Raw genomic sequence first — 24,526 nt, forward strand, 5'->3', positions numbered from 1 at the left:
TCCACTTGTTCAGGATGTTATAGAACAGCAGATTTTTGTTGTTGCAGTTTTATAGTAAGCATCAGTTGATAACCCATTTCTTAGACATTTGTCCCTCTCTCTGATTACAGGGTCAGTTGTATTGGATCTCACTGTACTAGTGATTCTAGTGTTCTTTAGTAAATGTAAGAAATCTCACAGAATTTCCTTCACAGGGTTTACCTTGAGAGATGCTATAAATCCATTCCAGTGATCGTAGTACTGTATAAAGCATTTTGGAAAAACAACTTCTCTTGGATCCTGAGATAGTTTTTGGGATCTTTTTAATAATGACAAATCTTCATATGTATTTTAAACATTAATTTACTTTTAGAAGCTAATCTAAAGTTATTTGGAACTAAAACTTCTGAGTAGTCCAAGATAATAGAGGTGGAAACAGTTCAGTTAAATTAAAAGTAAGGATTGAGCAACTGTCTTGCATGGTCCAAAAAGTGGCTTTGAAAGCCACTCCAAGAAAGACATTCCAAACATGTTTGGAGCAGTTGCAGCATTGTTGGGATTAAGGAGAAGTCTCCCAAGGTATTCTCTTAGAGTCCAAGGTATAAATTCTGTTACTAATGTGTTCATTCATTCTGACTGCATTCATTCAACATTTACTGAATGCCTTGTACTTGCCAAGATCTATATTTAGGCACTAGGGATTGGTAGAATATAATCGTCCCTACCTTCAAGCATTCATAGGCTAGCAGGGGAGATGAATATCTAAATAAATAAATGTTATGAGCTTTTGTATGGATTGTGATAGAACTATCTATAGGGAAGGTGGAGGGATCTACTGAAAGCCTTTATATTTATAGGCTGGGCATGCTGGTGGTTCACACCTACAATCCCAGCACTCTGGGAGGCCAAGGCAGCAGGATCCCTTGAGCTCAGGATTTTTAGACCAGCCTGACCAAGAGCAAGACCCTGCCTCTACTGTAAACTAAAAAAATTAGTCTGGTCTATAGCAGGTGTCTGTAGTCCCAGCTATGTGGGAGGCTAAGACAGGAGGATAGCTTGAACCCAGGAGTTTGAGTTTGCCATGAGCTAAGCCAGTGGTTCTCAACTTCCTAAATCCATGACCCTTTAATACAGTTCCTCATGTTGTAGTGATGAAAATAATTTTATGGTTGGGGGTCACCACAGCATGAGGAACTGTATTAAAGGGTTGTGGCATTAGGAAGGTTAAAAGCCAAGCTAAGCTGATTTTCACAGTGCTCTTGCCTGGGCAACAGTGAGTGAACAACAGAGTGTTGTTTTTTATAACAAAACAAACAGATGCTTCAGTGGAGGTTTCAAAAGAAGAGTTGGTGCTTTTTTTAAATTTTTTTTTATTTTTTTAGAGACAGAGTCTCATTTTGTCACCCTCAGTAGAGTGCCATGGCCTCAGAGCTCACAGCAGCAACCTCCAGCTCTTGGGCTTAGGCAATTCTCTTGCCTCAGCCTCCCAAGTAGCTGGGACTACAGGTGCCCGCCACAACACCCGGCTATTTTTTTGTTGCAGTTTGGCTGGGGCCAGGTTTGAACCCGCCACCCTTGGTACATGGGGCTGGCGCCCTACTCACTGAGCCACAGGCGCTGCCCAAGAGTTGGGTGCTTTTAAGCAGCGGGGAATTTCAGACAGATAGCATAAGTAAAGGCATTGATATTAGAACCCAGGGGTATGTCTGGGGATTGGCCAGCAGTTCACTGTGTTTGGAAGATGATTTTGCAAGCAGGAATGGGAAATAAGGCTGGAGAGTCAGGCAGGGTACTGGATTATGAAGCACCTTGTATTTCGTGCCAAGGAATTTGTTTTCTTGTAGGTATGTACTAGGAGCCATTAAAGAATTATAAGTCAGGAAGTAATGTAGTTAGATGTGTTTTAGAAAAATAAGTCTAACTATATACACAAGATATTGGAAGAATGAAATGAGCAACTAAAAGACTATTAGGAGATTAGTGGAATGGAACAGGCAAGAGTAGGTGATGTGGACCTGTGGTACGGAGTGAAGAGTAGAGAGGAGCGGAATGGAGAGCTGAGTAGGCAGGGTGTGGATGCAAATGTAACAAATAAAGAGTAGTCTCAGGTTTGTTTCTTTTCTTTTTTTTTTTTTTAAGAGACAGAATTTCACTTTATCACCCTCGGTAGAGTGCTATGGTGTCACAGCTCACAGCAACCTCCACCTCCTGGGCTTAGGTGATTCTCTTGCCTCGGCCTCCCGAGTAGCTAGGACTATAGGTGCTCGCCAGAACCGCTGGCTATTTTTTTTTTGTTGCAGTTTGGCTGGGGCTGGGATTGACCCTGCCACCCTCCATATATGGGGCCAGCACCCTTACCCACTGAGCCACAGGCGCCGCCCTCAGGTTTGTTTTTTTAAATTAATCTGGCCATACACTTCTTTCAGAACAACAGCCCAAGAGATACTATTTTGCTTTTAGGATTAGTTGCTAGATTTGTGACAGAGTATAAATTCTGTTGGAATGAAAAATGGTTATGGAACAACTTTCTAAAATGTATTAAATTATGTGTACCATATGATACATGTAATTCATTCCACAATGCTTTGAAATGTTAACGATGTTTTGAAATCAATAAGGGAAAATCTTCAGAGTAGTTTAATGAATTAGTATTATGGAATACAGAAAACTAAATTCCTCACTTAATGTACCCTCAAGGAGATAATGAGAGTTAACAGTTTGGTATTCCTTTTATTTTCCATGCTTAGATTAATTATATGTACATTTAAAAAACACAAAAATGGATATTCTCGTTTTAGCAACTCCCTCCCTTATTATGAACACTGTTTTATCTCAGTAATGAAGATTTATTATTTTTGATGGCTGTATATTATTTTATTATGAATGTACCATGATGTGACAAAGGATTTAATCCTTTCTTTTTTTTTTTTTGAGACAGAGCCTCAAGCTGTCACCCTGGGTAGAGTGCCATGGCATCACAGCTCACAGCAACCTCCAACTCCTGGGCTCAAGCCTTCTCAAGATGCTCTTGCCTCCATCTCCCAAGTAGCTGGGATTACAGGTGCCTGCCAAAATGCCCGGCTATTTTTTGGTTGCAGCCGTCATTGTTGTTTGGCCGGTCCAGGCTGGATTCGAACCTACCAGCTCAGGTGTATGTTGGCTGGCACCTTAGCCGCTTGACCCACAGGTGCCCAGCCTAATCTGTCCTTTCTTGCTAGATAATTGAGTTCTTTGTAATTTTTTACTCTTTTTGAAAAATGTTGTTTTGAACATATACCTCAAAACAAAACTAAACTAAATGAGACCAAATACTAGAAATGTAATATTGAGTGAAATCATGACCATTTAGAAATTTAATAGATAATTCCCAAAATGGTAAAACAATTTATATTTTTACTCAGCTATATGTGAGTGCTGACTTTTTTTCACACATGCCGATACTGGTATACTCAGTCTTATGTGTATAAAAGATCTTGTTTTGGCTGAGTGTGATGGCTCGTGCCTGTAATCCTAGCACTCTGGGAGGCTAAGGCAAGAGGATTCTTTGAACTTGGGAATTTGAGACCAGCCAGACTAAGAGCAAAACCCCATCTCTACTGAAAATAGAAAAATTAGCTGAGTGTCATGGTATGTGCCTATAGTCCCAGCTACTCATAAGGCCAAGACAGGAGGATAGTGTTAGCCCAGAAATTAGAGGTTGCTGTGAGCTATGATGATGCCTAGCCAGGGTAACAGAATGAGACTGTCAACAACAACAAAAAATAATAATTAGCTGGACAAGGTGGCACAAACCTAAAGTCCCACTACACAGGAGGCTGAGGCAGAAGGATTGCTTGAGCCTGGGAGTTTGAGGTTGTATTATAATCCAACCTAGGCAGAAAAAGATGCAGTCTTTAAAAAGGGAAGAAAATAAAAGATTTTTTGGTGAATCATATTTTTATTGAATATTCAACTCTACCTACCTCCTTATTGTTTTCTGTTCTTCTGTCATGAGAACCCATTTTTGGTATGTTACCATATACCATATATGCCTTTGTCTTAGGTGAACAACATACTAACATATAAATAGTAGCCTTTTTTTCATTCCCAATACATGTACTTTTCTTTGAGAAAGGAATTTAATCATCTTATACAGCCTACTGGAAATTGTTCTAGGATGTATAATTGAGTTACTTAATTCTTCCAGGGTGTTCCTGAAAAGAAGGTACTTCCAATCACTGTCCCCAAGTCACCCGCTTTTGCACTGAAGAACAGAATTCGGATACCCACCAAAGGAGATGAGGTGATTCTCTAGGGGTGGAGAGTTTCTTTTTCCTTCTGTATAGCCAGTCTAAGATTTACTAGTTTTTAAATTTAACGGAGTTTAAAGGTAACTACTCTCGTCTGGAGTTGTCTTTAAGAATGAGTGTAAACATTTAATCATCTTTTTGCTCCTCTAAGAACAAAGTAGTTGGTAAGAGAATGAATCTTTTGGCTCTCAGTGAGAGCTGGTTACAAATTATGGAAACAGTGAGGAGAAGTTAGGTATTGGAGGCTTGTATGTTTCTGTAGCATTGAAAATTACCTTTGTAACATGGATCAAAAGTTGCCAAGCTCTGTGCTTTATTTTGCCTTAGATAATGTCACTATTCAGTGAAGGACTTCTAAAATTCATACTAAGCAGTTATGTCTACTTTATACTATTTCCAGCAACCCAAGAGTTGCTAAAGTGACCGTGTGGTGATGGTTCATGGAGTTGTAATTCATAAACTGTCATTGATCAGGCTAGTTTCTTATTACATCTCCCCTTTTATTTATAAATATCCAGAGTTAGAGTAATTTTATAGCAGATCTTAGGCATGTACCCCTTTATAGATTCATTTGAAATTAAAATACATAGTAATCTTGTGTTAACCAGCTTGAACCCAAACAACTTACTTGCTCCTATTCTGGGTGTGACAATAATTAAGTCCCAGTCACGTGTTTTAGTAGCGTCTAGAGGCTATGTGAAAGAAGAGACTGAGGTATATACTTGGTTAAGACCTGTCTTCTGATTTTCATTTTATTCATACTGCTTGACTCATTAGTTTTCACAACATTCCTATGAAAAACTATATATTGTTTAAAAATATAATTGTGGGAGGCCGGACATGGTGGCTCACGCCTATAATCCTAGCGCTCTGGGAGGCTGAGGTGGGTGGATTGCCTGAGCTCACAGGTTCCACCAGCCTGAGCAAGAGTGAGACACTGTCTCTAAAAATAGCCGGGTGTTGTGGTGGGCGCCTGTAGTCCCAGCTACTTAGGAGGCTGAGGCAAAAGAATCACTTAAACCCAAGAGATTGAGGGTGCTGTGAGCTGTAATGCCGCAGCACTCTACCAAAGGTAACAAAGGAAGACTGTGTGTCAAAAAAATAAAAATTAAAAAAATAATAATTGTGGAGGTGGGCATGGTGGCTTATGCCTGTAATCCTAGCAGTCTAGGGGGCCAAGGCAGTGTATTTTCTGAGCTCAGGAATGTGAGACTAGCATGAACAAGAGCAAGACCCTATCTCTACTAAAAGTAGAAAAAACTGGCTTGGCGCCCATAGCAGTGGTTATGGTGCCAGCCATATACACGAAGGGTGGAGGGTTTGAACGCAGCCCAGGCCAAACTGCAACAAAAAAATATCCAGGCGTTGAGGTTGGTGCCTGTAGTCCCAGCTACTCAGGAGGCTGAGGCAAAAGAATCCCTTAAGCCCAAGAGTTTTAGATTGCTGTAAGCTGTGATGGCACGGCACTCTACTGAGGGCGACATAGTGAGACTGTGTCTCAAATAAATAAATAAATAAATAAAAATAGAAAAACTAGCTGGGCATTTTGGTGGTGCCTGTAGTCCTAGCTACTTGGGAGGCTGAGGCAGGAGGGTTGATTGAGCCCAAGAGTTTGAGGTTGCTATGAATTATGAGGCCACAGCACTCTACCCAGGCGAACAGTTTCAGACTCTGTCCCTCCTTACAAAAAAAAAAGAAAAAAAAAATTGTGTTAGTGCTTAACCAAATGCCTTCACATGGGTCTCACTCCTGTGAGATGGGAGATCACATAGATATTATTATTCTTTGATAGAAAAAACATCTAAAAAGTTGAGCAAGTTGCCTTATTTATTGTCACATATATCTTCTGACTTCACATTCTGAGGATGTGGGAGAGAGTGATTTTGTTTCTAAACTGCAATTTTTCACTTAGGAAGAAGATGAACCAGTAGTGGTAAGAGCTCAACCTGTGCCACATTATGGGGTGCCTTTTAAGCCCCAAATCCCAGAGGCAAGAACTGTGGAGTTATGCCCTTTCTCCTTTGATTCTCGAGACAAAGAACGTCAGTTAAAGAAGGAGAAGAAAATAAGAGAACTACAGAAAGGGGAGGTAGGTGTTTCTATCTCTATAAATGGCATACTACTACTCTTTGAGCCCTCAAAGATAATCTTTTCTATTGTACCTTTAACTGGGCGGTGCCTGTGGCTCGGTGTGTAGGGCGCTGGCCCCCATATTCCGAGGGTGGCAGGTTCGAACCTGGCCCTGGCCAGCTAAAGCAGCAATGAGAATTGCAAGAAAAAATAGCTGGACATTGTGGTGGGCCCCTATAGTCCCTGCTACTTGGGCGGCTGAGGCAAGAGAATTGCTTAAGCCCAAGAGTTGGAGGTTGCTGTGAGCTATGACCTCATGGCACTCTACCAAGCGTGACAAAGGGAGACTCTGTCTCAAAAACAAAACAAAACTATAAAATCACTGAATTCCTTTGATCTCTGTAAGAACCTTGTAAAATATAAGTGGAGTAAGCAGGTTAAGTGGCTTGCCTCTGATCACATTACCAGTTATTGACAGTATATACATATAGGGAGGAAAGCCTAGATTTCCTTTTCTGCTAGACCATTCTGCTTTGAAAGCTAATTGGCATTCCCCATTTTTCACAGTCATCCAAATATTTTGGAGCAGCTGCTGTTTTGGGCTAGAGGCACCTTTATGTTAAATCTGTTATTTCCTCTTCCACTAGGTGTCCACGTTCAAGGCGCTTCCCTTGCCTCATTTTGACACTATTAACCTGCCAGAGAAGAAGGTAAAGAATGTGACCCAGGTTGAGCCATTCTGCTTGGAGACTGACAAAAGAGGTGCTCTGAAGGCGCAGATTTGGAAGCACCAGGTAGGGGATGGGGATAGTAGCCAAAAATGTTAATTGCTTGCTCAGTTGGTTAGACAGGCAGACCCGCAACGTTGAAATCATGTGGGATAACATGCTGGATTATTTCATGGGCTTTTGCTGTAAGTCAGGAGTTAGTATGTTCTTTCTATAAAGGACCAGGTAATAAATATTTTAGGGTTTATGAGTTACATATGGTCTCTGTCACATATTTTGTATGTGTGTATATGTATTTGTTTTCATCTCTTTGAAAATGTAAAATCATTCTTTATTCAAGGGCTGTATAAAAACAAGGTTGCAAGATTTGGCCTTCAGGGCAAAGTTTGCTTACCCTTGTTGTAGGTGAGCATCTGGGGAATGTGAAAACTGATGGGGAGGGTTTTGAGTCAGGAATCTCATCTATTCCATCTATTAGTGTTTGCTTGTAGTGTTTGCTTTTTTCTATTGGTGCTTTGGTAAGAAACAAAGTGGGGGAATAGACTCTCAATGTGGTATTTCGTTTTTTTCAGTATGGTGTGCTCATTTGCTCTTTATAGATGCCAGGTGATTTAAAACAAGTTATTGATTATTATTTGGTTTAATTGGGACTCGATTCTGCCTACTGGGAAAAAATTGCCTTGAATTTCTAAGTTTTGGGGGATTTTTATGTTATTACTTATCTTGGACTTTGTCCAAAAGAGCTCTATGCTAGTCTTTCTTTGTATAAATCACCCCTCCTGAAGTCCAAGAGATGTGATTGTGTGCATGACTTAACGTAGGTCTCCTGTTGGTGATGTTCTCTAAGAAAACTCAGGACTGTTGCTTTGGAAGTAGTACTGAATCTCCCCTTCTCAATGTCCAAGACACAGAATGTCTGTGTCTTTCTCCACAATAAAAAAGTTTTTATTTTTTTCACATATACCCAAAAGTAGAGCAAATAATACAATGAACTTCAATGAACTGTTATCTGTTTCTATAGAGATCAAAACATGGAAAATCTTATTTCATCCATACATGTGCATTTACTCCTACACTGGATACTTTCATCTACATAAAATTAGTTACTTTGAAACAAATCTTAGATAGCATCTCTTTTCTTTTAAAAATATACCAGAGTGTTTAAGATATAAGGACTTATTTAAAAACCCACAGTAGTCCCAGCTGCTTGGGAGGCTGAGGCAGGAAAATGGTGAAAGCCCAAGAGCTGGAGGTCGCTGTGAGCTGTGTGACGTCATGGCACTCTACCAAGGGTGGTAAAGTGAGACTCTGTCTCTACAAAAAAATAAAATAAAATAAATAAATAAATAAAAAAAAACCCACAATAATATTATCACACTTAAAAAGATTAACAATGACCCTTTTTTGATAGTAATAGATAATATTTATTATAACATTTTATCATTATGTGCTGGTCTCTATGAAAAGTAGTATCATACATGCATTATCTCTCTTAGTTTTTTTTTGCTTTTTTTTTATTGTTGGGGATTCATTGAGGGTACAATAACCCAGGTTACACTGATTGCAATTGTTAGGTAAAGTCCCTCTTGCAATCATGTCTTGCCCCCATAAAGTGTGACACACACCAAGGCCCCACCCACCTCCCTCCTTCCCTCTTTCTGTTCCCCCCCCATAACCATAATTGTCATTAATTGTCCTCATATCAAAATTGAGTACATAGGATTCATGCTTCTCCATTCTTGTGATGCTTTACTAAGAATAATGTCTTCCACGTCCATCCAGGTTAATACGAAGGATGTAAAGTCTCCATTTTTTTTAATGGCTGAATAGTATTCCATGGTATACATATACCACAGCTTGTTAATCCATTCCTGGGTTGGTGGGCATTTAGGCTGTTTCCACATTTTGGCGATTGTAAATTGAGCTGCAATAAACAGTCTAGTACAAGTGTCCTTATGATAAAAGGATTTCTTTCCTTCTGGGTAGATGCCCAGTAATGGGATTGAAGGATCAAATGGGAGGTCTAGCTTGAGTACTTTGAGGTTTCTCCATACTTCCTTCCAGAAAGGTTGTACTAGTTTGCAGTCCCACCAGCAGTGTAAAAGTGTTCCCCTCTCTCCACATCCACGCCAGCATCTGCAGTTTTGAGATTTTGTGATGTGGGCCACTCTTACTGGGGTTAGATGATATCTCAGGGTTGTTTTGATTTGCATTTCTCTAATATATAGAGATGATGAACATTTTTTCATGTGTTAGCCATTCGTCTGTCGTCTTTAGAGAAAGTTCTGTTCATGTCTCTTGCCCATTGATATAAGGGATTGTTGGCTTTTTTCATGTGGATTAATTTGAGTTCTCTATAGATCCTAGTTATCAAGCTTTTGTCTGATTGAAAATATGCAAATATCCTTTCCCATTGTGTAGGTTGTCTCTTTGCTTTGGTTATTGTCTCCTTAGCTGTACAGAAGCTTTTCAGTTTAATGAAGTCCCATTTGTTTATTTTTGTTGTTGTTGCAATTGCCATGGCAGTCTTCTTCATGAAGTCTTTCCCCAGGCCAATGTCTTCCAGTGTTTTTCCTATGCTTTCTTGGAGGATTTTTATTGTTTCATGCCTTAAGTTTAAGTCCTTTATCCATCTTGAATCAATTTTTGTGAGTGGGGAAAGGTGTGGGTCCAGTTTCAGTCTTTTACATGTAGACATCCAGTTCTCCCAACACCATTTATTGAATAGGGAGTCTTTCCCCCAAAGTATGTTCTTGTTTGGTTTATCAAAGATTAGGTGGTTGTAAGATGTTAGTTTCATTTCTTGGTTTTCAATTCGATTCCAAGTGTCTATGTCTCTGTTTTTGTGCCAGTACCATGCTGTCTTGAGCACTATGGCTCTGTAGTACAGACTAAAATCTGGTATGCTGATGCCCCCAGCTTTATTTTTGTTACAGAGAACTGCCTTAGCTATACGGGTTTTTTTCCGGTTCCATACAAAACGCAGAATCATTTTTTCCAAATCTTGAAAGTACGATGTTGGTATTTTGATAGGAATGGCATTGAATAGGTAGATTGCTTTGGGAAGTATAGACATTTTAACAATGTTGATTCTTCCCATCCATGAGCATGGTATGTTCTTCCATTTGTTAATATCCTCTGCTATTTCCTTTCTGAGGATTTCATAGTTTTCTTTATAGAGGTCCTTCACCTCCTTCGTTAGGTATATTCCTAGGTATTTCATTTTCTTTGAGACTATGGTGAAGGGAGTTGTGTCCTTAATTAGCTTCTCATCTTCACTGTTATTGGTGTACACAAAGGCTACTGACTTGTGGACATTGATTTTATATTCTGAAACATGACTGTATTTTTTGATGACTTCTAGGAGTCTTGTGGTTGAGTCTTTGGGGTTCTCTAAGTATAAGATCATGTCGTCAGCAAAGAGGGAGAGTTTGACCTCCTCTGCTCCCATTTGGATTCCCTTTATTTCCTTGTCTTGCCTAATTGTATTGGCTAGAACTTCCAGCACTACGTTGAATAGTAAAGGTGACAGAGGACAACCTTGTCTGGTTCCAGTTCTAAGAGGAAAAGCTTTGAGTTTTACTCCATTCAGTAAAATATTGGCTGTGGGTTTGTCATAGATAGCTTCAATCAGTTTTAGAAATGTGCCACCTATGCCTATACTCTTCAGTGTTCTAATTAGAAAAGGATGCTGGATTTTATCAAATGCTTTTTCTGCATCTATTGAGAGGATCATGTGATCTTTATTTTTGCCTCTGTTAATATGGTGGATAACGTTTATAGACTTGCGTATGTTAAACCAGCCTTGCATCCCTGGGATGAAGCCTACTTGATCACGATGAATGACTTTTTTGATGATAAGCTGTAATCTATTGGCTAGGATTTTGTTCAGAATTTTTGCGTCTATGTTCATGAGTGAGATTGGTCTGAAATTCTCCTTTTTGTTTGGGTCTTTTCCTGGTTTTGGTATCAGGGTGATGTTTGCTTCATAGAATGTGTTGGGGAAGATTCCTTCTTCCTCAATTTTTTGGAATAATTTCTGCAGTACAGGAATAAGCTCTTCCTTAAAGGTTTGATAGAATTCTGGAGTGAAGCCATCTGGACCAGGGCATTTTTTGGTTGGAAGCTTTTTTATTGTTTCTTTGATCTCAGTGCTTGAAATGGGTCGGTTCAGGAGCTCTATTTCTTCCTGGCTGAGTCTAGGGAGAGGGTGTGATTCCAAATATTGATCCATTTCTTTCACATTGTCAAATTTCTGGGCATAGAGTTTCTGGTAGTATTCAGAGATGATCTCTTGTATCTCTGTGGGATCAGTTGTTATTTCCCCTTTATCATTTCTGATTCAGGTTACTAGAGATTTTACTTTTCTATTCCTCGTTAGTCTGGCCAATGGTTTATCTATTTTATTTATTTTTTCAAAAAACCAACTCCTTGTTTCGTTAATTTTCTGAATGATTCTTTTGTTTTCAATTTCATTGATCTCTGATTTGATTTTGGATATTTCTTTTCTTCTACTGAGTTTAGGCTTAGATCGTTCTTCTTTTTCCAATTCCATAAGATCTCTTGTGAGATTGTTGATGTGCTCTCTTTCTGTTTTTCGAATGTAGGCATCTAAAGCGATGAATTTTCCTCTCAAAACTGCTTTTGCAGTATCCCACAGGTTTTGGTAGCTTGTGTCTTCATTGTTGTTATGCTCAAGGAAGTTAATGATTTCCTGTTTTATTTCTTCCTTCACCCATCTGTTATTCAACAGAAGATTGTTTAGTTTCCATGCCTTTGGGTGGTGTCGAGCATTTTTGTTAGAGTTGAGTTCCACCTTTAGTGCCTTATGGTCTGAGAAGATACAAGGTAAAATTTCAATTCTTTTGATTCTGTTGATAATTGTTTTGTGTACCAGGATATGATCAATTTTGGAGAATGTTCCATGGGGTGATGAGAAGAATGTATATTCTTTATCTTTGGGATGGAGTGTTCTATATGCGTCTATCAAGCACAGTTGTTCTAGGGTCTCATTTAAGTCTCTTATATCTTTGTTTAATTTCTGTTTAGAGGATCTGTCCAGCTCTGTAAGAGGAGTGTTAAGGTCCCCTGTTATTATGGTATTCTCAGATATCATATTGCTCAGACTGAGTAAGGTCTGTTTCAAGAATCTGGGAGCATTTAAATTGGGTGCATAGATATTTAGAATTGAAATGTCTTCTTGTTGTATTTTTCCCTTGACCAATATAAAGTGACCATCTTTGTCTTTTTTGACTTTAGTTGCTTTAAATCCACATGTATCTGAAAATAAGATTGCAACTCCTCTTTTCTTCTGAATTCCATTTGCCTGAAAAATTGTCTTCCAACCCTTGACTTGGAGCTTTAATTTGTCTTTTGAAACCAGGTGTGTTTCTTGCAGACAGCAAATGGATGGCTTGTGTTTTTTAATCCAGTCAACCAATCTATGTCTCTTCAGTGGGGAATTCAAGCCATTAACATTTATTGAGATAATTGATAAGTGTGGTAGTATTCTATTCGTCTTATTTTGTGAGAGTCCATTGCTTAGTTTTATCTTTTGCATCAGTGTGGAGGTTTGGTTCTGTCCTTTAATTTCCGAGTTCTTACTTTGCTGCTGATCCATTGTGGTGGTCAGTGTGCAGAACAGGTTGAAGTATTTCCTGTAGAGCTGGTCTTGTGGCGAATTTCCTCAATGTTTGTATATCCGTAAATGATTTGATTTCTCCGTCAATTTTGAGGCTTAGCTTAGCAGGGTACAGAATTCTGGGCTGGAAATTGTTCTGTTTAAGTAGATTAAAGGTAGATGACCATTGTCTTCTTGCTTGGAAAGTTTCATTGGAGAAGTCTGCGGTCACTCTGATGGATTTGCCCCTGTAGGTCAACTGGCGCTTACTCCTGGCAGCTTGCAGAATCTTTTCTTTTGTCTTGACTTTGGACAGGTTCATCACAATGTGTCTTGGAGAAGCTCGGTTAGAGTTGAGGCGACCTGGGGTCGCCAGCCCTCTGAAAGCAGTGTGTCAGAATCTTTGGTGATATTTGGGAAATTTTCTTTTATAATATTCTCTAGTATGGCTTCCATTCCTCTGGGGCATTCTTCTTCCCCTTCTGGAATTCCTATAACTCGTATGTTGTTGGAATGCTTCATAAAGTCCCATAATTCTGACAGTGAACGTTCTGCTTTCTCTCTCTTCTTTTCTGCCTCTTTTACTATCTGAGTTATCTCAAAAACTTTGTCTTCTACCTCTGAAATTCTTTCTTCTGCATGGTCTAACCTGTTGCTGATACTTTCCATTGCATCTTTAAGTTCCCTGATTGACTGTTTCATTTCCTTCAGCTCTGCTATATCCTTTTTATATTCTTCATATCGTTCATCTCTGATTTAATTCTGTTTTTGGATTTCCTTTTGGTTATTTTCCACTTTATTAGCAGTTTCCTTCATTGTTTCCATCATTTCTTTCATTGTTTTCAACATGTGTATTCTAAATTCCCTTTCTGTCATTCCTAACATTTCTGTATAGGTGGAATCCTCTGCAGTAGCTACCTCATGGTCCCTTGGCGGGGTTGTTCTGGACTGGTTCTTCATGTTGCCTGGAGTTTTCTGCTGATTCTTCCTCATAGGTGATTTATTTTATCTGTTTCCTTGCCCTAATTTTCCTTTCACTTCCTCTTGCTCTTTCAGTTCTCGTGCCTGTGGACTAAGGGTTACAGGACCAGAAGGGTGAGAAGGTTGAAGAGCAAAAAAGGGATGAAAGAAAGGAGGACCGAGTGATAAGGAAAAAAAAAGAAAAATAGAGAAAGGAGAGGGGGTGGGTAAAGGGAATATTGACAAAAAGAAGAGAGGCACAGAAAGAGGGAGACAGAGCAATATAGGTGTACAGTAGGGTACTTTGATACAACCTTAAAAAAAAAAAACACCTTCTGGGGGTGCCCAGTTGGGTGGTTCCCTTGAGGTCAGCAGCTCTTTGCTAACCTGATCAGACACAGTACCCCACCTCCACCAAGTAGAGAGAAAAGACAAAAATGCTATAAATCAAACCAAAACAAGCAAACAGATAACTTTACGGGATAAAATTGGCTGGAAAAACCAAATAATAGCGGTAGAAACACTAACAAAAATGAAGTTCTAATTATTGAAATAGGCAGCAATGGGAAATTATAATTAAACTAGAAAAATTGAGAAAGAAAAAGGATCTGTATGGAAAAGGTTGAACTTAAAAAACAAAACAACAATCCACAACATCAAAATAAAAAAAAAAAACAACCAAACCAAAAAAAAAAAAAAAAAAACACAACCAAAAACAAAGCAGTATGTATATGTTATTGAATATTGTCTGGGCAACACGTGGTCTTCTGGGGTATGAGATGTTAATCACAGTTCTGATACGACTGGAGGCTGCTAGTTTCTCAAACCCCAGCAGGTAGACACCCTAAATCTCTCTTCAGCCCACTTAAAAGGCACTTCGAACTTGTTCACTTACTGAGCAGAAGCTTTCTCAGGGAAGTGCTTGTCGCTGGAATCACTGCTGAAGTGGCTATCCACTTACCCTGTGTGTCAAAACTGGTCTCCCTCTGCCCCCGAGGGTTAGGGCTGCAAGGCGGCTCAGACCCCGCCCTTAGGCTACTTGGTCGCCGGGTTACCAGCTCCCACCCAATTCCAGCTCTGCGACCCTGAGGGCGGAGCTTGCTGGGGCAGATCGCTCACAATGTCTGCCTGTGACCCAGAGCCAAACACTATTAGCTCCGTCTGGCTCAGCGGCTCAGACTGGGGCCCTAGACAAAGGCCAAAGTTCTCCGCACTCCTGCTCAGGCTCTCCCCAAGGCAGTTCAGCTGAGTGCCAAGTCCAAAGACACCAAAACAGTTCACAGGTAAGGCCTTTCTGGTTTGCAGTCTCGCTGCTACTGAACTTACAGTTGCGGGCAGGTTTAGACGGATTGAACACACGCGACCACTTGCCAGTTTTCCACTGTTTTAGTCCTCCTCTTGGGGTCCAGAAGTCTCTCGCTGATTCCTTGTATCCTCTCAGGGGTGATGGTAGGCAGATCCCACCAGCCAGAGATGCCTGGAGTCCTATATCCCCAGACTCACGGTGCCCAGATGCAAGGAAGCTGTTACTCGGCTGCCATCTTGCTCCGCCTCCATCTCTCTTAGTTTTTACCAAAGCCCCAAGAAATTCTGTACTGTTTCTAGTACCATATTATAGGTAAGAACATTGAGGCTGCAGGAGGTTAAGCAGTTTGTCCAGGACCACACAGTTAGTAGGTGGCATTTAAACATGAAATCTCATGAAGGCGGGGAGGAAGGGGAGGGAAGGGGAAAGGTTGGGTGGAGGATGGGAAGAGGGGGGTAATCGGTGAGATCTCACCTATGGTGTACATTGCAAGGGTACATGTCCAATCTATTTAGAGTATATGGGGCCGGCCCCCTACCCACTGAGTCACAAGCGCCACCCAATCTCCTCAAATTTCTCATAACTTTTTCAAAATAGTTGAATTGTTTAAATTGCTATCCAAATAAGGTCTACATTGTACATTTGTTTGATAAATCTCTAAATCTCTTTTAATCTGTACGCTCTTCTCTTTACATTTTATTTGTTACATAAAGTGGATTGTCCTATAGATTGCCTATAATCTAGATATTGCTGATTACATTGTCACGGTGTTTAACACGTTCTTCTATTGCCTGTATTTCCTATAAATGAGTAGTCATAGCTAGAGGCTTGATTAAATTCTGATTAGCTATTTTAGGGGATGGGAAGGAGAGTATTTACAGGTAAAATTGTGTAGTTCCTAATGAATTATATCTGGAAGCGTAAAATATCTAGTTTATTTTTTGATGTTAAAGTAAGCCTTAAAATTATTTTAAAGATACTTTCTAGTTCTTTTTTATTTTGCAATTTTTGGCCGGGGTTGGGTTTGAACCTGCCACCTCCGGTATATGGGGCTGGTGCCCTACTTCTTTGAGCCACAGGCACTGCCCTGATAATTTCTAGTTCTTAATGGATTCAGAAATTGTCAGACTGCTGTATTCATTTAAAGTTTGTGTGAGGGATTTTAACTAAGGTTTATATTAAATCATTTGCTGTCTTTATTGACAAGCAGTTCAAAAACTTTGAAACTTAAATTACTGAGGTGGTAGTTGTAGAAAGTTGTGTATAGTTACTTATCTGACAGACTTTCTTTCTAATAGCTGGAGGAAGAACTGAAACAACAGAAAGAAGCAGCTTGTTTCAAGGCTCGTCCAAACACCGTCATCTCCCAGGAGCCCTTTGTTCCCAAGAAAGAAAAAAAATCAGTTACTGGTATAGTATTATGTACTCTTAAGGGATTGGGGCAGAATTGTCAGACTTCCCAGGGGTGTACCGGGACTCACTGTGTCTGTACAAAGCTGTTATCCAGAAGCATTTAACTATAGAAAGTGGTAGCTTTTCTTTCCTTAGATCCAGTCCTTTTTTTTTTTTTTTTTTTTTTTGAGACAGAGCCTCAAGTTGTTGCCCTGGGTAGAGTGCCGTGGCATCACACCTCATAGCAACCTCCAACTCCTGGGCTCAAGCGATTCTCTTGCCTCAGCCTCCCAAGTAGCTGGGACCACGGGTACCCACCACAGCGCCCACCTATTTTGGGCGTTGGAGCCATCATTATTTTTTGGTTGCAGCCATCATTATTGTTTGGCGGACCCAGGCTGGATTCGAACCTGCCAGCTCAGGAGAATGTGGTTGGCGCCTTAGCCACTTGAGCCACAGGCGCCAAGCCTAGATCCAGTCTTTTGAATTTGTTGAACCTAGCAGCTGTGCTGAGTTGCAGAATTATTATGGCCCGATTCATTTAACAATGAGCCTTGGCAGAAGCATCTGGTATTTCGACAACAGTTATAGGCTTTTCCTACCTATAGTAAATGAGAGTGGGAGAGTCAGGATGTCTTTCTGAAGTTCATTTTGAAGGAAGCCTTAGATACAAAACATTTGATTCCTTAACCACTGGGCAAAGTGTTAGAAAATTTGGATTCTCTCTCCGGCCTTGGGGGGATGGTTCCATCATGGCGTCAATGCAGAAACGACTACAAAAAGAACTGTTGGCTTTACAAAATGATCCACCCCCTGGGATGACTTTAAATGAAAAGAGTGTTCAGAATTCCATTACACAGTGGATTGTAGACATGGAAGGTGCACCAGGTACCTTATATGAAGGGGAAAAATTTCAACTTCTATTTAAGTTTAGTAGTCGATATCCTTTTGACTCTCCTCAGAGACGGCCACCAGATAATTCATTTTATGTGCGAACATGTAACAAGAATCCAAAGAAAACAAAATGGTGGTATCATGATGATACTTGTTGATGCCACTGTTATCATCCTCCTAGCAGAAGATAGTCCTACTGAGAAAATGAGCACTTTGATCATTCAGTCTTTGAACTTTAACCTTTGACTGGAAGTGACCTATAGGCAATGAAGACTACTTCCTTTTACTGCATTTTTACTCGTGTGCATTCTGGGCGCATGTTGATCGCTGGTTCAGTCCAGGCAACTGACATGCTTTTATTAGTCATACAGTATTAATGCAGGTGTCAGGAAATGTCAAATATAATTCCATTTTTAATTTTTATTTTTTTAAGCTTTCGGAAAAGTTCCAGGTCCTCATGTATTGTGCAATAACAATGAATTCCTTGGCGGTTTTGGGATGTTCATTGCCGGCAATGGACGTGGTAATAGGAAAAGTTTTCATTAACTCCTGCCACTTGATTAATGCATGACAGGGCCTATGAAATGAATTTATCGGTTATAGTGGGATTATAAATAAAGTGAGGGATCCAACATTACTTTGAAAGTCACCCCAACTGTTTATATTTGGATTCTATGCACTGTGATCCTAAGGAATTAACATGCGTCTTTAAAGGACTGTAATGAAAGATCATTGCGTATTTATTTAATTGTTTATATCTGCTGTCAAATTTTTTGACATGGAAGGTTTTCAAGTAACATTGGCAGAGAGGTACAGTATGTTATCCCTATGGTGAAAATAAATTCATTTGTTGTATATAGTTCCTCAATCTCTGAAGTAAAGGTATGAATAATATAGGGTGTGAATGGTTTAATCAAGGCTTTATTTTGGAAGTAAGAAAAATGGCAGCAATGATTAAATTGCTGCAATCCATAGTTTGGGTTTGTTATTTGTACATTAAAGATTTTTTTTCCAAGTAGATTACACTCTGTTACTTCCTGCTAGCCATCAGCATGAGCCCTACTGCCTAAACACTATTTCATTTATTTATGTTTGGAAAATCCATAAACATTTTTGTTTGCAATCTTAAAAAAAAAAAAAAAAAAGAAAAAGAAAATTTGGATTCTTTCCTGTGTGTGTCTCAGAATCAGTCTGGTTTTGAGCAAAGTGCTTCACCTCTGTGGGGCTTTCTTAGAGCTCAGCCCTATGTTCCCATGCATATCTGTACCACTTGCTCAATAATTGAAGGGGGCTAGCTTTCTGTTAATTCCTGCTTGCGTATCAATATTTTCTCTGTTTCTGTACTCAGAGGGCCTTTCTGGTTCCCTAGTTCAGGAACCTTTTCAGCTAGCTACTGAGAAGAGAGCCAAGGAGCGGCAGGAGTTAGAGAAGAGAATGGTTGAGATTGAAGCCCAGAAAGCCCAGCAGTTGGAGGAAGCCAGGCAACAGGAGGAAGAGCAGAAGAAGGAAGAGCTAGCCAGGCTACGGAAAGAACTGGTAACTGGGCAACTTGAACACTGACTAACCTAGAGTTGTCTTTGTTTTGTTTTATCTGTATCTTACCTTGTTACAGACAAAGTCTAAGGTGACCTACAAGGATATATCAAAGACAAGTGAAAGGGAGAAATCAACAAACTCAGGGTGGTAATAAAGCTGAGATGTGAATAAGGCTAAAGACATATAAATTGTGATCTAAGTATGAGCCATAATTTGGGTCCGTTTTAGAAAACAGCCTGTTGGGTACAAAACTTACAATGTTTGTAAGACATAAGTCAACTGTTCAAAAAATATATTTGTCCTTTATTGAATCTAGACCAAATTTTTTCCAGGTGGTCTTCATAAGGAGAATATCATGTGGTATATAACCTTGCACAGTGAAGCATTTCTTAGGACTCTTCTTTATTTGTTTATTTTATTTATTTAACTTAATTTTATTATTTCCTTCTGGGCTTAAAAAATACTTAGTAAGTTTTACAATTAAACAAGAATACATAAGAAAGGACATGGGAATTGTGTGGCAATTGTATTTTTGTTTTCCTCTTAATATTTGGTCCAGACACTTTGGAGAGTCATCCATGCTCACTAGTATAATGATTTAGATATTAGTTATTAAAAAAGTCTTAATTCATTTTTGTTTTCCTCTTAATATTTGGTCCAGACACTTTGGAGTATCTTCCATGCTAACACTAGTATAATGATTTTAGACATTAGTTATTCAAAAAGAAGTCTTAATTTACATTAAAGACCACTTTGAAGACCAGCAGGTAATGTTACCTGCATTAATGAGGAAGAAGGTAGTTTTAGATGGAACTTCTTATAATTAATAAAAGGATGAATATAGAAATAGAAGTATGGGAGATAAGGAGATGTTGGTCAAAAGATACAGAATTACAATATATAGGAGGAATAAGTTTCAAGAGCTCTATCATATAGCAGTATAACTATAGTTGATGATGGATTATATATTCTTGAAAAATGTAGTGAGAGTGGATGTTACGTGCTCTCACCAAAAAATGATGTGAGGTAATGCCTTTATTAATTATCTAGATTTAACCATTCCACAATGTATATGTGTACTTCAAAAGATTAGGTGATACACAATAAAAACATACAATGTTACCTGTCAATTAAAGAAATATGTATATTATTTAAGTTTTGTCTAAAACTAGTAGGCTAGCAGCTGAAATAGGTGTTGGCACAGGTGGCCACAGGAAGGCTCTACAACAAACTGTGTTTTAAGAGACTAGCCTCTTGACAAAATCCAAATTACTACTTGCTAATTGAATAAGAAAATAGTACAACCCCCACTCCAGCTACACTTGCAAAACACTCTTTTTTTCTGGCCTCATCTTCTTTGATTTTTCTTCAACACTTGGTATATTCCTCTTGTGTATGCTCCCATCATAGAGCTGTTTCTTATAGCAGTTCTCAATGTCGGCCAATAGCAACGTTCTAAAGCACAATTCAGTCAATGCTCTCTTCTAATCTGGTTTGATTTGGGGTCAGTTTCAGACTACACAAAAGGATGGATGGGATTATGCCTGCTCAAACAACCCTTGCTGGTTAGGTTATTATCCCTCTTTATTTTTTTCATTCAGGCTTTTGTGAATATTAAGAGTCAGTTATTGTTGCAAAGTCAAATGTTAAAAGTTTAAAAATTAAGTAAAAAAAAAATTTTTTTTTAATTCTTTAAAAAAAGAATAAGTTAGGATTATACTCTAGAAAATTCTTTTTTTTTTTGGCCGGGGCTGGGTTTGAACCTGCCACCTCCGGTATATGGGGCTGGCGCCCTACTCCTTTGAGCCAAAGGCGCCACCTGAAAATTCTTAATTTATAAATCTTCTCTGCTATAATTAAGTACAGTCCTGTTATAACCTAGTAAATCACACCAGAAAGAGGTATGACATTCTTTAGTGAAAACTGAGGGACCCAATAAAACCTGAAAAGAAACATATTTGGACTCCAAAGCTCATGCACTTTTCCACCATAGTGTGTTGCTTCCCCTTACTTCCCCCTTGCTTTTAAATTAGTGACCAGAACCTATAAAAACTATATAAACGTTTTCTCAATAAGAAAAAATACTGAGGCAGGAGAATCGCCTAAGCCCAGGAGTTGGAGGTTGCTATGAGCTGTGTGATGCCACAGCACTCTACCGAGGGCGATAAAGAAAGACTCTGTCTCTACAAAATAAAAGAAAAGAAAAAATAAACTATATGCATGGTTCTCTAATATCTCAGTGGTAACTTTATTTTCCTTACTCTGCAGGTGCATAAGGCAAATCCAATACGCAAGTACCAGGGTGTGGAGGTAAAGTCAAGTGACCAGCCTTTGACTGTGCCTGTATCTCCCAAGTTCTCCACTCGATTCCACTGCTAAACTCAGCTGTGAGCTGCAGACAGCACCTGGCAACAGACCTGCTCCTGCATCAAACTAGTATCCATCTTTGTCACTGAGAATGGAGAGCACCCATTTCTTCAGACTTTTACCTACTGGTGCCCAAGAGAGCTACTTGACAACCATGGACTCCAGTTTTATTGCCAATTGTTTTCTTACATTATGGAGGCTCGATTATACCCTGTGTAGTTATTTCCTTTTAGCCTTCAGCTGGCATTTAATATGACTCTTAACTGTGACTAGAATTTAAAGTCTTGATATAACACAGTGTAATCTCTCTTGTTTCTTACCCCTTTCCTTTTGTAAAATTTTAATAGAAAATAAAGATAGTTTAATCCTGAGATAGGGATTAAGTCATGGTTTAAATGAGGAACAATCAATATATCAGATTCTTTCCTCTGTGCTGCACAAAGTGAATTTATAGATAAGGAGCCATTTGCTATGAGGGTAGAAAACTTCATTAACTACACCAATGAGGAAGAAAATGGCACAGACTCATGGAGACCCTCCTAGCAGCTGTTTGGCAAACTTTAGGCATATTCTTCCCTTTTTGGTATTGATCATATCAAGGAACAGTGCAGCATACATTTTATTTAAGACCTGGCCTGGAGTAAACAAGTTTTGTCTTCCCCTCCCTGATTTTATTATTTGATGAGTTTGTTGTTGTTTGTTTGCTGCCTCAGGCTAGAGTGCTCTGGCGTCACAGCTCACAGCAACCTCAAACTTCTAGGCTCACACAATCCTCCTTCAGCCTCCCAAGTAGCTAGGACTACAGGTGCCCCCCATGATGCCTAGTTTTTTCTATTTTTAGTAGAGACAGGTTCTTGCTCTGGCTTGGGCTGGTCTACAACTCCTGAGCTCAAGCAATCCTCCCATCTCCCAGAGTGCTAGAATTACAAGCATGAGCCACCATGCCTGGCCTGATGCTTTTAAATTTGTCGAGACCTTTTTGGAAGTCACATCTTATTAGGGAAATGGATAGTTTGAGGGCTAGGTCCAAGAACTTTTAAAAGCACAGGCTCTGTCCTTAAAAGAAAGTACTTTGTAACTTTTTTTCTATCTTATGTCAAAATACCCTTTCATATTTTGTTAACTCCCTCTCACTAACCACCTAGTCATATATGTTATTATACCTTTGCACAGACTGTGTTTTCCCTAAGTGAGTTTTTTCTCATCTGGTAAATTCTTCCGGATAAGACTTAGTATAAAAAAAGAAATTTGTTTTAGAAATCTTTCTTTGACCATCTGACCTCTTTAGGTAAGGATGATCACTTCCTTCTTTGTGCCTCCCAAATGTTTCTTGTATAAGATCCAATAGAGCAATTATACTAAATTATACCAATTATACCAAGTTTAAATTATTTAAACTTATTTATAAATTAATAAAGATGCAGGTATATAAGCTCCTTGAAAATAAGAATTATCGTAGTCATCTGTGTTCCTCATAGGTGGCACAGAATTGGCTTAGGTCCATGTTAAATAATATGTTTTCTTTCAGACTTCACATTATATTTGATTATCTACCCTATCAATCATCTAACTATTCCTGTGCCAAAAAATACAAAAGCATCCATGTTCTGCCCAGCCCAGCCCCAGGTATTATCTATGACATGAAGCTTATTTTATATTTATTTTTTTTATTTAGTGAGCGTTTATGGATCTCTTATTATATATAGCCATTGTGATTCAATAGTAGGTGACAAAGCTAGATGATGTTTCTCACAATATAATTTACAGATCTGTGGTCCTCTTGAGTCCCACAAACGGATGCCAAATACAATTCCTTTATTTCTTAGAGGTATGTGGTACACAGTTTCATAACCGCTTTTTTAGTTCATTTAACAAATACTTATTTGGTGCTAATGCTACCAAGTTAGCTCTTCATGTCGGTGGGTTTCATATCCATGGATTCATTCAACCTTGGATAGAAAATATTCAGGGAGAAAAAAAGAGGTTTTTGTCTATACTAAACATGTACATACCTTTTTCTTGTCATTCCCTAAACAGTACAACATAACAACTATTTACATAGCATTTACATTGTATTAGGTTTTGTAAATCATTGAAAGGTGATTAAAGGAGGAGGTGTGTAGGTTATATGCAAATACTATGACATTTTATATAAAAGACTTGAGCATCTACAGATTGTGATATCTGAGATTCTGGAACCAGTCCCCCACAGATACTGAGCAATGACTGTATATACCTTGACCCTGTTCTAGACAATGTCATATTAGCAATGAGCAACAAAAGAAGACTTTGCTTTCCTGGAGCTTATATTTTAGTAGGGGAGATAGACAATAAGTCTTCTGTCAGGTGATAAATGTTGATCTGACTGCTATGTGGAGACTATAAATAGGTTTTTGGGGGAACATGAGGTTGTAATTGGGAAGGTGAGTAGGCTCTTGGCTAATGCCCAGGTTGAGCTGATAGTGGCTTAGGCTAGGGTGGTAGCACTGGGGGTCATGAGAAATGGTTGGATTCTGAAGGTATTTTGAGATTGTAACTGACAAGACTTGCTAACAGATTGGAGGTGGAGAGTGAGAGAAAGAAAGTTACAGAGGACACCCAAGTATCAGCTCCAGAGACTGGGTCCATCCCTTGTGCTGTGAGAAATACAGTTCAACACTGGTCCTTATATTTCTTGTGGGTTCACAGGGCTTTCGTTTTTTTCTGGTCACCTCTTGTGTTGTTCTTTTCACTTAAGCTCATTTCTTTTTTTTTTTTTTTTTTTATTTTTGGCCGGGGCTGGGCTTGAACCCGCCACCTCCGGCATATGGGACCGGCGCCCTACCCGTTGAGCCACAGGCGCCGCCCCGACTTAAGCTCATTTCTTGATCCCATCTCTGTCCTGTGTAGCTTTTCTGGTATCAGCAGGCCCCTCTAACAGTTCACTATCATTTGTGTATTTCCATCTGGTATCTTTTTTTCATAGATCTTGTCTGATTTTTGTTTGTGGTTGTTTCAAGTAGGAGAATAAATCTGGCCCTCAAATTCAAGTTTTGGAAAGAGTGTTACTGAGAATTATGACGTAAAGTATCCTTCCACCCTATTTGCTCCATTCTGGATTATCCCCCTCATACACACCTGTGTCAGAGTGGCAACATGTTACAGTCTTTGAACAGCAGCAGTGAGAGGTTGCATTACTTCAGAGCAAATAACTTAAAATTAAGACGTAAATTTCCAGCACATCTTGCTTGCCAGAATTACTCAATTTCTCAGTGACTATTTCTCTACAGCACAGTCTCTAGTACTGAGTTTAGACCTTTCTGGACCACCTAACACCATTTTCCTAGAAACTCAAACTTTCCTCTTTAATTTACAGAGAAATTCATGTTTGTTTGTTTTGTTTTTT

The 24,526-nt window shown here is 39.1% G+C and overlaps 2 protein-coding genes and 1 long non-coding RNA gene across 9 annotated transcripts in view; 2 read left to right on the forward strand and 1 right to left on the reverse strand.

The window, feature by feature from the left end:
* Nucleotides 1-23,243, forward strand: part of TPX2 (TPX2 microtubule nucleation factor) — a 109,618-nt gene extending 86,375 nt beyond the window's left edge. For all 6 annotated transcript variants that reach the window (XM_053574139.1, XM_053574138.1, XM_053574140.1 and 3 more), the window contains 6 exons: nucleotides 4,166-4,261; nucleotides 6,181-6,357; nucleotides 6,986-7,132; nucleotides 16,251-16,362; nucleotides 18,587-18,774; nucleotides 21,043-23,243. In XM_053574139.1, coding sequence (XP_053430114.1) covers nucleotides 4,166-4,261; nucleotides 6,181-6,357; nucleotides 6,986-7,132; nucleotides 16,251-16,362; nucleotides 18,587-18,774; nucleotides 21,043-21,153 — 831 coding nt within the window. In that variant the 3' untranslated portion in view covers nucleotides 21,154-23,243. The remainder of the gene's footprint in view (nucleotides 1-4,165; nucleotides 4,262-6,180; nucleotides 6,358-6,985; nucleotides 7,133-16,250; nucleotides 16,363-18,586; nucleotides 18,775-21,042) is intronic.
* LOC128573767 (uncharacterized) overlaps nucleotides 8,234-24,526 on the reverse strand; it is a 29,102-nt gene continuing 12,809 nt past the window's right edge. The window contains exons 1-3 of one of the 2 annotated variants that reach the window (XR_008376541.1): nucleotides 18,583-18,683; nucleotides 16,237-16,359; nucleotides 8,234-8,380 (exon numbers count right to left, since the gene is read on the reverse strand). This is a non-coding gene — a long non-coding RNA (uncharacterized LOC128573767). Of the gene's footprint in view, nucleotides 8,381-16,236; nucleotides 16,360-18,582; nucleotides 18,684-24,526 lie in introns of those variants that run through there. The other variant, XR_008376542.1, reaches the window with a different exon arrangement.
* Nucleotides 17,087-17,875, forward strand: LOC128573766 (ubiquitin-conjugating enzyme E2 W-like). Its single transcript, XM_053574153.1, has one exon. It carries the CDS (start codon nucleotides 17,097-17,099, stop codon nucleotides 17,394-17,396), a length of 300 nt encoding a protein of 99 aa, XP_053430128.1. The 5' UTR covers nucleotides 17,087-17,096; the 3' UTR covers nucleotides 17,397-17,875.

This window comes from Nycticebus coucang, chromosome 21 (assembly GCF_027406575.1).
Source record: "Nycticebus coucang isolate mNycCou1 chromosome 21, mNycCou1.pri, whole genome shotgun sequence".
Lineage (NCBI taxonomy): Eukaryota > Metazoa > Chordata > Mammalia > Primates > Lorisidae > Nycticebus > Nycticebus coucang.

Coding starts and splice junctions, on each gene's coding strand:
- LOC128573766 (XM_053574153.1), top strand. CDS start 17,097: ATGGCGTCAATGCAGAAACGACTACAAAAAGAACTGTTGGCTTTACAA.